The sequence below is a fragment of the Myxocyprinus asiaticus genome, chromosome 28 (genome assembly GCF_019703515.2).
Source record: "Myxocyprinus asiaticus isolate MX2 ecotype Aquarium Trade chromosome 28, UBuf_Myxa_2, whole genome shotgun sequence".
NCBI classification, from domain to species: domain Eukaryota; kingdom Metazoa; phylum Chordata; class Actinopteri; order Cypriniformes; family Catostomidae; genus Myxocyprinus; species Myxocyprinus asiaticus.
Genome location: NC_059371.1, coordinates 31,318,879 through 31,336,421, shown reverse-complemented (window position 1 = coordinate 31,336,421; position 17,543 = coordinate 31,318,879). Strand labels below are relative to the sequence as shown.

The window sequence follows — 17,543 nt, the reverse complement described above, 5'->3', positions numbered from 1 at the left end:
GACTTATCATCTTACTCAACTTTTAAATTTTTATTTGGGTTTTATTGTGCAAATGTTTTATTCCTATTTATTGTATTAATTTGTGTTGTTTTAACTCTCATTTGAACTGATTCTTATGTATTTATTCAAAGGTTCATTTTATTTTATTTAAGATAATACAGCCCAAATAGAAAAGACGGGAAAAACTAGAGTGTCTGGCATCCATAATTGAGGGAGGGGAGTAGCTACTGTTCTATTACCAAAAACAGGCCTAGCTTTTAGACTGTTTTTATTTTTTAATGTAACCTTGGTTTTATGTTCACTTTCAAACACTTACTTATTTGCACATTTTGCACCTCCAACAAAATAAACATCTTTTTTGGAATGCCATTCCTTCTGTACGATGTGATTCTCTTCATGACTGTTCTGGTCTCTATCATAGTCCCTTGTTTTCTTTAAAATATGCCAAAAATCAAGGTTACATTGAGGCACTTACAATCAGGGTTGGGAGGGTTACTTTTAATGTAATCCGTTACAGATTACTGATTACTTACATATGAATGTAATCGGTAACTTAATTTAATTACATCAAAATGAAAGTAATGTAATCATATTACATTTAATTACTTTTGGATTACCACAAGGGCACATATGTAAACAAAGTCAAGATAAAATCAATATGATCTCTAAAACTTTAAATTATGCCTTGAAGGCAAACAGAACATGACTGAGTAATATTATGAGTACTGTTGTAGCTGTTATTATATCTTAGGAAAAGAAACATGTACACTGCACCCAACAAGAAAACAGAAATTGAGTTGTTAATGTTGAACAACTAAGTATTTTTAAAGAAATCAGGTGAGTTCTCTGTCTGCTACAGAAAAAGTAAATATAATCAGAACAGATGCACTGAATTATGTCTCGGTTAGCATTGAATCTGATAGGATATACCTCAGATTCAAAAACACTGCAAAGTGTAATTCTACCTTGTATTGTTTATAGCCAGTTGTAATTTGCACTATTCATTAACTTCAGACTGTATTCAATACGTAGATCACACGTTATCATCTTCATTATGATCATTATTATTGTCATAATTAAACGTTGGAGAGTGTCTTTCCTCTGCTTGCTCGTGATCCAAAGTCAAACATCACCAGCTAACAGTTTATGGCTGATTTCTATGTTTATGTTTCTGTTTAAGGAGGGTTTTAAAGGGGAAAAATAGTTTTTATTCCAAAAAATTAAACAAAATCTAGTTTTAAAGAATAGATCAAAACAGATTAAAAGTTTTTGTGTGTCTTTTCAGTTACTTATTCCTGATTACTGTAAGTGTTGAACATGTTACATTTGCCAGAATGTCTTCCTCACCCAGTCATTTGAACTGTTTTGAAACAATAACTGATCAAAATCAGATAAATTCTTCATTGAACTTTCTTTCCTAAGAACTTAAAATACATTTTCAATTAATTTGGTATTTATGTGTACAATCTGGATTTGTTAATAATGATCATGAATGCAAAATCATGAGAGGTGAGAAAGGAGAGAAAGTCATAGCAGGTTTTCCAGGGGTATTTTTTCAGTTGATTTTTGTATTGTTGTTGTATTCAAAACTTGTTTTTTCTTAAATGATGAAGGTTTAAGTACCATTCACCTGGGGTATGGGTAATTTTTTCAGCTTCAATACGGAACGGAACAACATACAAGACGTCCTGGCTAATATAGTACAGTTCGCATTTGCAACTATGCCATACCCGCAATTATGCGCAAATCGTGTCATTATTGGCGATTATTATTGCTCCTGCAAAATGATGAGGGCCACAGATTTCTTTGAGCACTAAGGCTAACTCATTTTAACACATTTTAATACTAACTAATTTTAACTAAACTATCTAATGTGATTTCTGTGTGGCTCTTATTACCTTCAGATTCTCAGGTCGTTGGATAATGAAAGCATCTTCACAGCTAGAAGGCATAAATTCCACTGAACTTGAATGTTGTTTCGCTTTTCTCTTTTAAAGAGCGAATAACTTCAACATTTCCAAGAAAATAATGCATGTTCTTCCGAAGCAGCTGTTTGCCTCGAGAGCAGAGTGCTGATGTGAGACGTGTTATTTGCACATGCAACAGTAGGAGGCGCTTCTGACTCAAGTGAATCATGAGAGAGAACCTGAAGAGAACGCGCATCTAAACCATCTCTCAATCTAAACCAGGGGCCGGTGTTTCGAATTGTGTTCCCCGTCGGAATCTGTTTCCCCCTAGCCCTGATAGGGTATGGGGATATGGTTATGGTTAGGCCCAGCTAACAAAAAAATGTCCTCAGAACGTCCCCTAAATGACCTCTACAGACGTCCATGTGTAGGGTCCTCTTGCCGTTCTCCGGACGTTCACAGGACTTCCATTCAGGACGTTTAGGGGACGTTCACAGAGGCCATTTAGGAGATGTTCTGAGGACCTTTTTTTGTTAGCTGGGTTAGTTTAATTTTTCCTTTGTCTGAGTTGCAAAGGTCTGATGATAAAAGGGAACACATGGGCGAATGGATTTTGCAAGTGTTGTTATGGAAATGTCAGGTGAGGGACGATATAGGGACGGTCACAAACTCTGGCCCGGACAAAAATTGGACTTGTAGCGAACTTTCAGAATGTCCTCGGAACGTCCGCCAACGAACGTTACAAAGCGGACCAAATGTGGACCTAAGTGGACATTCGTAAAGTCCGGGGGACGTCCCCTGTTTGGTGGGAGGTTAGGGTAGGTAGGATAGTGTAGGTTAGGTTTGGTTAGGGTTAGGGTTAGGGTAGGTAGGGTACGGTAAGTTAGGGAAGGGTTAGGCTTAGGTTTGTGCATGGGGCAATGCATTCTGACAATGGAGAATGATACCGTCACATGCTGTTCCCCACATACAGATCTGCTGCGGGAAAACAGATCCCAACGGGGAAACAGAGTTCGACACAACACCAGAATATCCCTTTAAATGTGCTTTAAGCGATTTTATCAGTTCTAGAAATGCATTGACAACCGTCCAATTGACCGCGGCCATTTTGTTTTCACTGAGGTGTGATATTGCATTTATATCTTTCAGGAAACAGGGAAATTTGTCGTTTCATAATAAAAAAATCATTAATATCGCTGAAAGAGACAAAATGGCAGTTTGTTGGAATATCAATTAAAAATAACATTAAAACGCGCTTTTCAATCTACACAACGTCAGGGCTATGTTGACAGTTGCCATGGTGATATCGTGGAGCTCTTCCGGGTCGTGCCTTCATGTTTACGAATAAGCAGCGCTGCATTACATAATCGCTCTTCGATGGTGTAATCCTTCAGTGCAGCATCTTTATACAGCTTTTCTAAAAACCTTGGTACTTTATAGATTTGAAATGGGTCCGAACAGAATCTACATCAGTGTGGGTTATGCCACAGTCGGATTGTTGATGGGTTTTTCGGCGTTTATCGTGTGGAATGTGGTGTATAAACAGCCGTGGACGGCGGCAATGGGCGGATTATCAGGTATGTAAATAAACTCAAGGCCACAGTTTCTCTTTATTTTCACAGCTACAGTAAAATGTTTTCTCTTTTTTTTCCATTTATATGAATTGTTATTGCACGTCTTGTCATTTTGTGGTGGTTGACAAGATAGTCTGCTGCTGTCAAATTTTGTATGCGTGTAATACAAAGTCTTGTAGTGTATTATTTACATTTCTAATAGAGATATATAACTGTTTTTGTACTATATATAACTATAATTGTTTTATATGTTTCTTGGAACGATCAACGTATTTACTAATACTATTTACAGCATGCAATTTTTTAATTCTCCTGTAAAAAGAGAGATTTAATTAATCCCATGAGAGAAGACCCAATCAACACAATGCATTTTGTGTGTGTTTTGAAATCGACAGGGGTTCTGGCACTCTGGGCCTTGGTCACCCACATTATGTACATACAGGACTACTGGCGCACATGGCTGAAGGGACTAAAGTTCTTCATTTTTGTTAGTTCTGTCTTCTCCCTCCTGGCTTTTGCTGCTTTCGCCACCTTCATAACTCTAGCTGTTATAGAAAAGCAGGGTAAGTACCTTCACTGGGACAAATAAATGGGATTAACACTGGAAGAGCGTAATAAATAACCTGAAGTGGAAGTCTGAACTTTGCTGTCTGTAACCTATTGTACCTGTGATTAAATCAAGGTAACCTCACAAGTACCCAATCACAGCCTTTAAAACTGTGTAGGGAAACCCATTTCCCTTACCTGTCTTAATTTTTTGTTTTTATTTGCAGCATTATCTGACCCCAAAAGCTTCTATCTGTCAGCTGTGTGGAGCTTCATTACCCTAAAGTGGGCCTTACTGCTGGGCCTGTACTCCTACCGGTATCGCCAAGAGTTTGCTGACATCAGCATCCTCAGTGACTTTTGATTGGCTCCTTCATCTGGAGATGAATGGATTTGTCGTTGGCAGTCGGTGGCTTCACCTGCCAGTCCGGAAATGGAAGGATGGATGGTTATCCTTTTAAATACAGACTAACGGTCTTCGTGCTTTCACAGAAAAGACAGTCAAATCTCAGCCCCACCTTCCCTCAGATCCAAGCCTTGGAATAAGATGTTGGTGAATGTCTGTGATCTGCCTCATTCCTGTCTTTTTTAGTTTTTGAAGGTGAAGTGTTTATGTTTTTCTATGTTATAGAGTCACCCAAAAAATGAAAATTCTATCATCATTTACTCATCCTTGTAGTGTTCACGTAACCTATTTAGAAACATAATTTTTTGCAATTCCATTTGGTGTCGTTACATACTTCACCTTAAGTTATAATAGGTAATATTACAACATTGTTTAAAAGTGTTTCAGGTTTTTTGAAGGCGTTGTAGGATATACTAAGATGTGGACACAGGTTGTTGTTACTTTACTCAGGGCATCTTCTCTCCAAATGTTAGATGTGAAGTGCGATCTCTCCTTGCGGTAGGTAGAGTGGGTAGATATATATATATATATATATATATATATATATATATATATATATATATAGGATTTGCACAGCTTTTTCTAGGGTCTTAAGCCAGGGATGGGGGAATGGAGGACAGTGTCAATATTAGCATCTGCCTACAAAGCTGACTTTGATTCATTGTTAGTGATGTTGATTTTGTTATTGTTTTCAGACGTAGAGCACGACCACACTAATATGTTTTCCGTTGAAAACGCAATGATTTTACTATGATTATGCCTCACATCCACACTTGAATGGCACTTTCCTCCTCTGGTACTACATACTGTGTGAAACGATGACGTTAGGAAACAGAAGACAGTTTTTAACCGAAAACTTATTAGTGTAGACCTGACCATAGACAGTGTTCTCTGTTATATATTTTGTTTAATATTGTGTTTATACTGATTTTTATGTATGATAAGAAGCTGTAGATTATCAGTGGCTATGTTCGGAATAGCATTCTACTATAATACCTATACTTACTATTTGCTGCAGTATGTAATATGTATACTATGTGCAGTATGCACATATACGCAGATGACTTGCTAAATTTGCTGAAATGTGCAGTATACAACAGTGCACACAGCGAAGAATACAATGAGCTCAACTTGACTGTTCCTTTTCCAATATGTTGAATGAGCAGTAATTTCAGTAATTTCAACCATGATTTTTAACATCTTCTTGACCCCTATTTGATAAGAATACCAAATGTTAAGAATTACAAATAATACAGAGATGATAGCTGAAAATTTTTTACTGAATTTAATTTAAGCATACAACGCGATGAGGTTGTGTGACAACAAAGTAGCGTACAATGTAGCATTGCATAATGCATTTTGTTTACATTCAATTTTTAAATAGTAGGCAGAATGCATTGTATTCTCTGCAGTATGCAGTAAGCAGTATGCTTGTATTCCATTTTGAACATAGTCCAAGTTACATTAATATAATGCTGTTCTTCTCTTTGCCACTAGTGGGGGTGATTGATCAATTGAATTAATGACTACCTGGTGTGCTATCATCTGCAAATATCAAGTGCACATTCACTGACCTGAATTCACCAAAGGACTGAATACTAAATAATGTTATGTTATTTGAAATGTTTTTTTTTTTTTTTTTTTTTTTTTTTTTTAGCAATTATGTTTTTTTCCCCTTTCCGTTTTAATGTGTTTTAATTCAGATGCAGATGTGCTTATTTCAAAGATGAGTGTTTATCTGTCTGTACCAGAGTTTAATAAGGCATTGTGTTTGGTTGCTTGAGTCGAACAGTTTAGGAGCCAAAAAGTAACAAAAACAGATTGCACTAGATTGCATAGGATTTTAAATGTATTGTTTGTTGAAGTTTAGAAAGGTGAAGGTCAATTTAAAAAAACCTTTACGCTATAGCATGTGTCAAAATGTTTTTGTATTATGGTTGCTTTTAACCAACTGTACACAGATTCATCACTGATTACAGTTGTACTACAAGCAGTTCAAAATTTGCACAGTACTGTATATGAATTACATTGGGATTGGGATTAAAGTACTGCTGTTTTAATCTCCCACAAATGCTCTGTTTTCCTCATTTCAAAATTGTTTTGGTCTGCACACTATTTTATAGTCCAAAAACCATAAATTAGATTATGTGTCTAAAGAGGAAGAGTTTGATAATAACAACTCAATCTCTTGTATAATAAAGGACCCCCACCTCACCCCCGACTGGGTGACTTTGCAAATAATTGTGACGTGAATAAGACTGCTGCACTAAACTCCTCCTTAGGTTTGATTGTATTAGAAGAGCCTCAATATAAGAGCAATGATGATCTTAAAGCCATTTGAAGACCTCTGATAAACCAAAATTGTTAATCACATCCAGCAAGGAATGGTAAGTAATTTTACTGCTCTCTTTATTATTCACCTGAATGAAGAATGACCGTGATGTTTGCTTACATTTCCTTTGCAAGAGATTAATTTGATGAAACTTTGATTCTGGTAATGTTTAATTTGGTCTTCATATGTTCTACTTTGCATAACAGAGAATATATATATATATATATATATATATATATATATATATAAGTATTTAATTCACTGTTGAGTAAAGCCAAACTTACCATACCAATAACACTTTTAAACACACTTTCTAAAAATATACTGTATATTCTACAATGGCACATAAACAAAACTTTTGCCCTTTAAAATGTCCAAACATCTAGATTCCTCCAACATATATCCATCTATATCATAACACATCATAAATGGTTTCAAAATTTCCTAGAACAATGTTTTCCGACAGTGTGCTTTATGTCTAGCAAACATAATGGACCGATTCAGCCCTCGCTACACGATTGATCGGCCTGCTTTTTCACAGACTGACTTTGATAAGGAGTTTAACAGGAAGAAACTGACCTTTCCACTGGGCGAAAAACTCCACAATGTCTTACGGTAACAAAAGCCATGGCCATACAAATGCTACAAATCAGTAATACACAGAAAACTCAGTGCACTTCTTTGTGTGTGTGTGTGTGTGTGTTTGGGTGTGTGACAGATGCTCAGGTGGACGTTTGAAAAGTCTCCTCCTCAGACACCTGCCAATTCTCAGTTGGCTTCCAAAGTACAACATCCGACAGAACCTCATCTGTGATGTCATCAGTGGGGTCAGCGCAGGCACCATACAGGTTCCTCAAGGTCCGTCCCGTCTTGACACTTACCACATTTCACATTTTCACAGCAAGCTGGAGAATGGACAACACAATCTAGAGCAGCTATGATTAAGAAAACCATTTAACTTTTGTCAGAATATCTTGTCATTGTATTGCTTACAAATTCCATGGATCTGACAGACTATAACCTCCTGGAGCAGGTTTATTCTTGAAATTGATCAGAATAACCCAACGTGCATTATTCTTCTCTTTCTAGGCATGGCCTTTGCCCTGCTGGCTAACTTGCCTCCAGTCAATGGGCTTTATTCGTCCTTCTTTCCTCTTATACCTTATTTCTTTCTGGGTACGGCTCACCAAATAGTCCCCGGTAAGTTAGGGTTGAAAATATTTTTAGGAATTGCCATTTGAATACAGCAACTCAGATAATAAATTCAAGTTCATAAGTACTAAATTTGTTTTTTAAATATTTACACATTTCAATTTCATAACAATATTCCATCAAATTGAACTGAGTAATCTATAGCAAAATAAAACAAAACAAATTTTTTTTTTTTTTACAAATTTTGTTACAAATTACACAATTCGATTTAATGGAATTTTGTTACGAAATTGAAATGTGTAAATCTTAAAAATAGGCTAAAATTTTTTTTTTGAGTAAGGCAAATTCAAGACTTAGAGATTAAATGAAATTCGACTTCATCCGCTGTATTTGTTGAATGATTTTGCTGAATGACAATCCGTAAATGAATACCATTTTGGAGGCGTTATAAGAAACACTTTTATTGTTAATAATTTAAACAGAAGGATTTTATTATTTATTTATTTTTTTTTTACAAAAGAATAGATCAACCAAAAATGAAAATTTTGTCTTCATTTACTTACCTTCATGTCGCTCCAAAACTGAATGCATTTAGAAGAAGATATTTTGAAAAATGTCTCTGTGTTTTTTGTCCATATAATGAAAGTCAGTGGGGTCCTCTGTTGTTTTGGGCCCCATTGACTTTCATTGTATAGACAAAAACAGTTGAAACATTCTTCAAAATATCTTCTTTTGTGTTCCGCAGAAGTAAGAAAGTCATATAGGTTTGGAGTGACATGAGGATAAGTAAATGATGACAGAATTTTGACCTTTGTTATTGCAGTCCTGTAGCCTGTTTTTACCATTGTCTCTAGAATCAGTGAGCACTTACATGCTCATTGGTTTCAAACTGTCTTTTGTATTTGTTCTAGAGAGTCATTTCTTTTTCTCAGGTACATTTGCTGTGCTGAGCATCATGGTGGGAATGGTTTGTCTGCATTTAGCTCCTGAATCAGACTTTAGTCACTTCAACACGACCCTTAATGCCACTGTGGTGGATGTGGAGAGGATGAATGAGGTTCGGTTGGGCATTTCAGGCACGCTGGCATGTCTAACCGCCATAATTCAGGTATTCAGCATACCTACAATCCTGTCAAGTAATAATGCAGCCACAAGAAATCAATGTTTAAGTGTGAAAATTGTTAATGAATGTTATAAATGTGTTCTGTCTGGTGTCAACAGATTGGTCTGGGAATGATGCAGTTCGGCTTTGTTGCCATCTACCTCTCTGAATCGTTTGTAAGAGGGTTTATGACAGCTGCTGGACTGCAAATCCTCATATCTGTTCTTAAATACATATTTGAGATCAAAGTGCCATCATATAGCGGACCTTTAGCAGTCATTTATGTAAGTGCCAAACCTTCTTATATTTATTTTGCTGCAAAACCTTTACTCCATTATCTTGGTGGTCAAGACAAAATAAAGCAAGCCCTAGTTACAATTTGATGTGCAACTTTAATTATACTTAAAGTAATAGTTCACCCAAAAATTCTCTAATCATTTACTCACCGTCATGCCATCCAAGATGTGTTTGACTTTCTATCTTCTGCGGAACACTAATGATTTTTGACACTATTGAGATTTTTAGAAGAATATCTCAGCTCTGTAGGTCCATACAATGCAAGTGAATGGTGACCAAAATTTGAAGCTCCAAAAAACACAAAGGCAGCATAAAAGTAATCCATAAGGCTCCAGTTGTTTAATTCAAGTCCTCTGAAGCGATCTAATTGGTTTTGGGTGAGAACAGACCAAACTGTAACTCATTTTTTACTATACATCTTGCCATTGCAGTCTCTAGGCACAATCATATTTTCAAGCTCGATTACACTTCCTAGTGCTTGACGCATGCGCAGTGTAATTGAGCTTGAAATCATGATTGCCAAGGAGACTGCAGTTGTCAAGGTTTATAGTGAAAAAGGAGTTATACTTTGGTCTGTTCTAATCTAAAACCGATTGAATCGCTTCAGAAGCCAGGATTAAAACATTGGAGTCGTATGGATTACTTTAATGCTGCCTTTATGTGCTTTTTGGAGCTTCAAAGTTTTGGTCACCATTCACTTGTATTGAATGGACCTACAGAGCTGAGTTATTCTAAAAATCTTAATTTGTGTTCTGCAGAAGAAAGAAAGTCCTTCACATCTGGGATGGCATGAGGGTGAGTAAATGATGAGAGAATTTTCATTTTTGGGTGAACTATCCCTTTAAAGGTAAAGTGTGTAATTTATTTTTCCACTAGCAGTAGCAAACACAATTGCAATCCGTTTGTTTATATGGCCACACTAGGCCGACCTTAACAAAATCAGCTCAACCAAAAACATGAGTTTGCGGTGAGATGACTACCTGTGTGCCAAGACAATAAAAGATGGGGAATCGTTTGAAACAATCACTATTTTAGCTAAATTTGTATTCTTCACCTTTCATAATATAAAATTATATATAATCTTAGATTAACATCTTGGATGAATTTGTACTTGTTACATGTAATAAACATTCCTGAATATTTTTCTTGGTCTCTTCTCATGATTAAAGCCCTTGTTTTATGTTTTAGACACTTGCAGATGTTGCCCTTGGGTTACCCAATACAAATGTGGCCTCCTTGTTATTTGCACTGTTCAGCTTTGTGGTGTTGATCATTGTGAAAGAACTGAGTGGCTGTTACCACCATAAAATCACCTTCCCAATTCCAATAGAGGTCATCGTTGTGAGTAAAGAAAAAATACATCTTTGCTTGTATATACCATGTGTTGGAGCAAGCATCAGTGCCATTGGTAGCAATCCTGGAAATATTTAGCTTTAAGTAGTTTGAGCAACCTTTCATTTGTGTATCAATGTTCCATATAATGATTTTTTTAAGGCAGATAATGCACCTGTATATAAATGTAAAAAAAAAAATAATTATTGACACATTTGCAACCTTCCTATCAGGTGGTTGTGGCAACTGCCATTTCTGGACGTCTGAACCTGCCTGAGAAATATCATATGGACATAGTGGGCAATATTCCTTTAGGGTAAGAACTTAAACATCATAAATGCACTGCAGTAATAAATGATGGTTGAGATGAAATAATGCTATGGTTCTGACTAGGGATGTAACGGTATGAGATTTTCAAGGTTTGATAATGCTCACAACAAATATCACAGTGTTACAGTATCACGGTATTGAGGTGCAATGCTAAATTTATTAATATAATTGAAATAATAATAAAATAGTAATATAAAATAATATTAATATATATTATTTTTAAATATTATTACAACAATATAACTAATGACTGTATTTCTAATGATTATGGCCCATGTTAACAGTTCAAAAATGCATTCAATTAATTGCTTGCTTTGTAATTAAGTTCAATTCTAAACAATATCTAAAATAAAAGGTATGTACTTTCTGTAAAAACTTGGCTCTCTTTCTTTTGACATGTCTGTGTGTTTAGGTTCCCCACTCCTATTCTGCCAGCAGTGTCACAATGGGAAGACATGCTGGGCACAGCGTTCTCATTGGCTATTGTTGGCTATGTCATCAATCTTGCAATGGGGAGGACATTGGCTGCCAAGCATGGCTATGATATTGATCCTAATCAGGTACAAACTGTGAATATTGACATTTCTTTATCTAGATCATGGATTGAATGTAACTGCAATGTAATTTAAAACAGATTACAGTCATTTAATATTTTAGGACTGCATTTTAGTACCACAAAAGACAACTGTATGTGTTATAATATATGTTCATGTGGTCCTCATCTCAGGAGATGCTGGCATTAGGCTGCAGTAACTTCCTGGGTTCCTTCTTCAAAATCCATGTGATCTGTTGTGCTCTCTCTGTCACTCTGGCAATAGACAGTGCAGGGGGTTCATCACAGGTGAGATTCAGAGACATTACCCTCCACAGACATAACAGCTGTTTGCTATTTCACTGATGCTATGTACTTGATGATTGATTTCTCTGAAATTCCACCAATGTGTTGAGTGAGAATAGAGGTTATACTCATTCTGTATTTTCAAACCTTAAGGACTTTCTTCCGAAAGAATAAAAAAGGATCCATGTTCACCCTGCTTTTTCCATACAACAAAAGCAGAAAGGAAAAAAAAAGTACTGTAAAAGTAGTCCATGCATATTTAAACTTGGCGCGTCAGTTACAAGACATGGGACAACCAATGCCATTTAGTGTCATGGACGTAAAACTCAGCAAAATGCATCATGATGCACTTGAATATGTGCATGCACAGATAAGATTTGAGAGCTATAGAGGAGGCCATGACTTGAGACTAAGATTTTGGTTCGTTCCTCAAGTTATTCTATTCTATTCTATCAAATGCTTTTTATGTACTTGGGAAAAATAATTTATGACAAGTACTAAATGATGACAGAACTTTCATTTTTGGGTGAACTTTTCTTTTAAAATTAGACTCTTGTAAGCTTTTTGACTATGTAAAATATTATGTATACAAATGAAGATTTGTATATCACATCCATACATAACTCAAATCTGAGAAGATTTATGGTTCATGCATAGCTGAAACAATTGTATAACAAAACATGTATATGTCTTGCTTTATGAAATGTAATGACTTTAACTCTACAACCCTAGTTTGCAAGTATGTGTGTGATGCTGGTTGTCATGGTCACTATGCTGGTCCTTGGAGCATATCTGAGACCTCTGCCAAAGGTGAGGACCTAATTTCACAGCTTGTTAATAATGCATAATGTCAATTTACATTGATAGCTCTCCTTTTAAACAGTGCTGTTTGAACTAATAGGTAGGGATTGAATATTTATTATGATGTTTCTGGATTCTGTAGTCAGTTCTGGGGGCTCTTATAGCAGTCAATCTGAAGAACACGCTGCTGCAGCTCACAGACCCCTATTATCTCTGGAAGAAGAGCAGACTAGACTGTGTGAGTTTAAGCATGACCCCTAAAAGGAGATTTTTTGCATGCTAAAACTCCTTCCATTGTATTCACTTTGTTGATTCGTCTTGCATATATTTTGCCTGTAATTTTATGGTATAGAAGCTAGCAACTACTCCAGATGTGAGATTTTTTTTTTTCCACCCTTTTTCTCCCAATTTGGAATGCCCAATTCCCAATGCGCTCTAAGTCCTCGTGGTGGCGTAGTGACTCGCCTCAATCTGGGTGGCGGAGGATGAATCTCAGTTGCCTCCGCGTCTGAGACCATCAATCCGCGCATCTTATCACGTGGCTTGTTGAGCGCGTTACCGTGGAGACTTCACGCTATTCTCCACGGTATCCACGCACAACTCACCACGCACCCCACCGAGAGCGAGAACCACATTATAGCGACCACAAGGAGGTTAACCCATGTGACTCTCCCCTCCCTAGCAACTGGGCCAAATTTGGTTGATTAGGAGACCTGGCTGGAGCAGATAAGATATTATTAATATAGTCTACTACATGTAATAATTTAATATTAGTATATTTGATATTATGTTTTCAACATTCCTAAAAGGCATATTGGGCTAACTTTTAAAATGCAAGAAGCTGAGATGTGGTAAAATCCAGATTTAATTTGTGTAATTTAACATGTAAGTGTTCATATCCATGTTTGAACTAATCTTGTTATCTGTTTTCCTGTAGTGCGTGTGGGTTGTGTCTTTCCTTGCAACCTTCTTCCTGAGTTTGCCATATGGTGTGGCCGTTGGAGTGAGCTTCTCAATCCTGGTTGTGATATTCCGAACTCAATTGTAAGTAAAACATAATACCACCATAACTGATGTCATATAATATAATATGCTACTCTATCTATTGACTATTATTATTATTATTATTAGCATGACATCAATATTATATTTTACATTATAATGACTGATGATGATTTGTGTATTAGTCGTAACGGCTCAGAGGTGGCTCAGGTCATGGAGACGGATATCTACAAGAACCCTAAAATCTATGAAAAGGTGACAAGTCTCAGACCCATTTAATATACTAATATACTGATCCTCACATTTTGTCTGAGATTAATGCTATACATCACACACATTTTGATTTAAATAGATACATTCACATTCAAAACCCACATGCAAAGAATCGCAGAAAGCAAGCCTATTGATTTGATTATTGCTTGATCAAACTAACTGAACTGTGTTCTTCTGTTTGCAGGCGAAGAGACTTAAAGGAATTAAAATAGTGAGATATTGCTCACCACTTTACTTCGCCAATGGGGAGATATTCCGGCAAAAAGTCATCAAAAAAGTATGTTGATTCCGTCTAATAAAAGTAAAATACCATTTCTACTGGACCAAAAGTTAGGCTAATAAAATTAAAAATTATTATTATTATGTATGATATTAAAGATAATAAATTACACATATCTATCTGTCTGTATATCTGTCTATCTGTCTGTCTGTCTGTCTGTCTGTCTTTGTCCATATTTACAGTATAATAAATATTAATTTTATATCCATCCATCCAGCCATCCATCTTGAGGCCCGTCACTGGAATGAACAAAAACGTTATTGACATTATAGCGTGAATGTTTGTTTTGACTGTTTTTTTTTTTCTTCTCCAGACGGGACTTGATCCAGGTAAGGTTTTGCTGGCCTGGAAAAAAATGCTGAAAAAGCAACAGGAGGAGGACAAACAAGATGACAATGAAATAGGCAAACTGGCCACCATAAGGAGGAGAATGAGCTCTCTAGTTTGGATGAAGGCACAGGTGAGTTCTTTAATGTGTTATAAGTGGAGTAGCACCATTGTCTGGTTTAAGAATATTCCACACAGTGTTCATTTCTTTGTCTCTATGACATGACTGTTTCTTTCAGACTATATCGCAGATAAACCTACAGAGTGACACTGACATCAATACTATCTGCACTAATATTCAAGCATCTTATGAGAAACCTTACTATGGTATCAGTAGCTTGAGTAGTCCAAAAATGGATCCAGAATGCCCCTCCCCTTCTTCTGTAACCATGGAGATGGAGCCCATGCCCTTCCACACCCTCATTCTGGACCTGGGAGGCATGTGTTTCATTGACCTGATGGGTATAAAAGTTCTCACCAAGGTACATTTGTTGATTTTTGTATTCACTTTTGAAGGGATTCATGTATTATTAATGTATGTTCTGTCTAATGCATAAGTCACAGATTCCCAGTTTAAAAATGTACACTTAAAATCATCATAAACAAATGTGGATTGTCATAAATGTCTAACATATGTACTTGAGTAAGCACATATTTTATATCATACATACTGTATATAAAAGGGAGTTTATTGGTGCTGGGCACAGTGGGCAGGTACGATTTCAAACCATAGTCCTGCTCAACTACTGTACATTTATCGAACGCATCTAAGACTCATTAAGATGCATATTTCACAGCTTCATTTTTTAGGAAGTTGTGATTTCATAACTGAATACCAGCTTTGATAATTAATGTCCTGTGTAGCATCTACTAAAAGTGTATTCCAAACTAACTAAACTACTAACTAACATGTTCTTGTTACCCCTCATCTCTCTCTCCCTGTGCAGATGAGCAGCAGTTACAGAAAGCTGGGCATCAATCTATATTTGGCTAATATTCAAGGTGAGAATCATTTGAAATCAAAGTGAATGTGGAGAATCCTTTCAATAATACAATGTAGCAACCATAAAAAATGGTTTATCAATACAACAACAATAAAGTCAATTTAAGCAGTGCTGCAATTAAGTAATTAGATATAAGTGGTGATATTTTGTGAATATAATCAAGTTTAAAGAGCATTGTTAGGCATGATACACAGTAAAGCGCTGTCTTGGGTGCCTTTTTACCTTCAATAAAACATTACTACGTGATAAAAAAATACTAAATACATTTTCAGTAAAACATTATTTTATTAAGCAAATTCTTTAAAGGGATAGTTCACCAAAAACTGAAAATTCTCTCATCATTTACTCGCCCTCATGCCATCCCAGATGTGTTTGACTTTCTTTCTTCTGCTGAACACGAACAAAGATTTTTAGAAGACTGTTTCAGCTCTTTAGGTCCATACAATGCATGTGAATGGTGGCCAGAACTTTGAAGGTCCAAAAAGCATATAAGACAGCATAAAAGTAATCCATATGACTCCAGTGGTTTAATCCATATCTTCAGAAGCGATTGCGTGTGAGAACTAGAACAATATTTTAGTCATTTTTTTTTACTATAAATCTCCACTTTCACTTTTACTCTCCATACCAATCGTATTGCTTCAAAAGACATGCATTAAACCACTGGAGTCATTTGGAGTACTTTTCTGCTGCCTTTATGTGCTTTTTGGAGCTTCAAAGTTCTGGCCACCATTCACTTGCATTGTATGGACCTACAGAGCTGAGATATTCTTCTAAAAATCTTTGTGTTCAGCAGAAGAAAGAAAGTCATACACCTCTGGGATGGCATGAGGGTGAGTAAATGATGTGAGAATTAACATTTTTAGGTGAACTATTCCTTTAAGTACCATCCTTCCACTAGAAAAATGTTGCTGAGCTGTACTGACTAATCAGCATCTAGGACTAGTAATATTTGTATAATATGGTTATGAATTAGTCCAAGCAGGTTTAAAAACTTTAAACAGTGGTTTAATATATTGCCCCATGTTCGTGTGTGTGTGTGTGCTTCACTCTGCTGCAGCTCAGGTTTATGAAGATATGGAGACTGGAGGAGTGTTTGAGGAAGGTGGCCTTTCTTATGCTGATCTGTTTGTCTCTGTTCACGACGCTGTTCTATTTGCCTTGAACCGTTTTGTGAAATCTGATTCCACAGAACAGGCAAGCCACTCTCATGATGTCACTGATGCACATTACCAATGATTTCTCGAATTCTCTTATCGCTAATGTTACCTACTTCTTATCAGATCAAGATTAAACTACTTAAACAAAACTGCTCTCAATAAATGCCTTGACTTTTGTAAATTTGTATCCAAAAAAATCCAAACTAATGACAGAATGTCATTACGTCACGTGTGTGTGTGCTTGCATGATTCATTATAGGGAAATCAAGAGCTGATAGAGCTGAACTGTGACATAGAGGAGGAGAGTAACGATTTTTTTTTTATATATAAGGAAATGAGCAAAATCAAGTTGATTTTCTACTTTTGAACTTTTAAATTGTGTTTGTTTAAATGAATTCCACCTACGTATTTTACCCTTACAGGAAATGATCTGATCGTTAATCCATTCGGTTTATAATTAATGGATTCCGGAGAACATGGTATTTTGTCACACTACTAGACTGAAATCCACAGAACAAAAGAGTAAATGAGAATCATCAACAAGATTCCATACTGCATTGTAGGAATTATAATTCTGTATAGTGCTGTATAGAAAATAAAAGATATTGTAGCATACTGTGTGAACAGTTGCTGCTGTCAAGCCTATAATTACATGATGTGCTGTTTTGGAATTGACGGTGTACTTTCACTTCTCACCTGCAGCAGGCAGCAGTTTAAGTTTCTTTTACACCGGAATCAGAATAAAGCTTCTTGACATGAAAGGTCATACATTGTGTGTGGTGTTTTTTGCATTCAAACAATTGCTATTAATTGCAGCTTATTTCAGCTCGTGGATCATTGACAAATAACATGGACATTAAAGTGTTAGTTCACCCAAAAC

The 17,543-nt window shown here is 36.1% G+C and overlaps 2 protein-coding genes across 3 annotated transcripts; both read left to right on the top strand.

The window, feature by feature from the left end:
- Positions 1 to 3,245: 3,245 nt before the first annotated feature.
- On the top strand, positions 3,246 to 6,495 carry LOC127418693 (heme transporter hrg1-B-like). Its single transcript, XM_051659405.1, has 3 exons — positions 3,246 to 3,484; positions 3,877 to 4,044; positions 4,255 to 6,495. Exons 1-3 carry the CDS (start codon positions 3,355 to 3,357, stop codon positions 4,389 to 4,391), a joined length of 435 nt encoding a protein of 144 aa, XP_051515365.1. The 5' UTR covers positions 3,246 to 3,354; the 3' UTR covers positions 4,392 to 6,495.
- Positions 6,496 to 6,727: 232 nt separating this feature from the next.
- Positions 6,728 to 17,429, top strand: LOC127418665 (solute carrier family 26 member 9-like). Of its 2 annotated transcripts, none has more exons than XM_051659346.1 (19): positions 6,728 to 6,820; positions 7,248 to 7,380; positions 7,484 to 7,623; positions 7,855 to 7,965; positions 8,850 to 9,025; positions 9,139 to 9,303; positions 10,505 to 10,657; positions 10,882 to 10,964; positions 11,391 to 11,538; positions 11,706 to 11,819; positions 12,549 to 12,626; positions 12,760 to 12,855; positions 13,555 to 13,661; positions 13,805 to 13,874; positions 14,077 to 14,169; positions 14,486 to 14,632; positions 14,739 to 14,981; positions 15,447 to 15,501; positions 16,564 to 17,429. In XM_051659346.1, the coding sequence occupies exons 2-19, from the start codon at positions 7,256 to 7,258 to the stop codon at positions 16,740 to 16,742; spliced, it is 2,283 nt and encodes a 760-aa protein (XP_051515306.1). In that variant the 5' UTR covers positions 6,728 to 6,820; positions 7,248 to 7,255; the 3' UTR covers positions 16,743 to 17,429. The 2 variants fall into 2 exon arrangements, with proteins under 2 accessions (XP_051515306.1, XP_051515307.1); XM_051659347.1 differs by having other exon boundaries at positions 16,569 to 16,711.
- Positions 17,430 to 17,543: the final 114 nt, after the last annotated feature.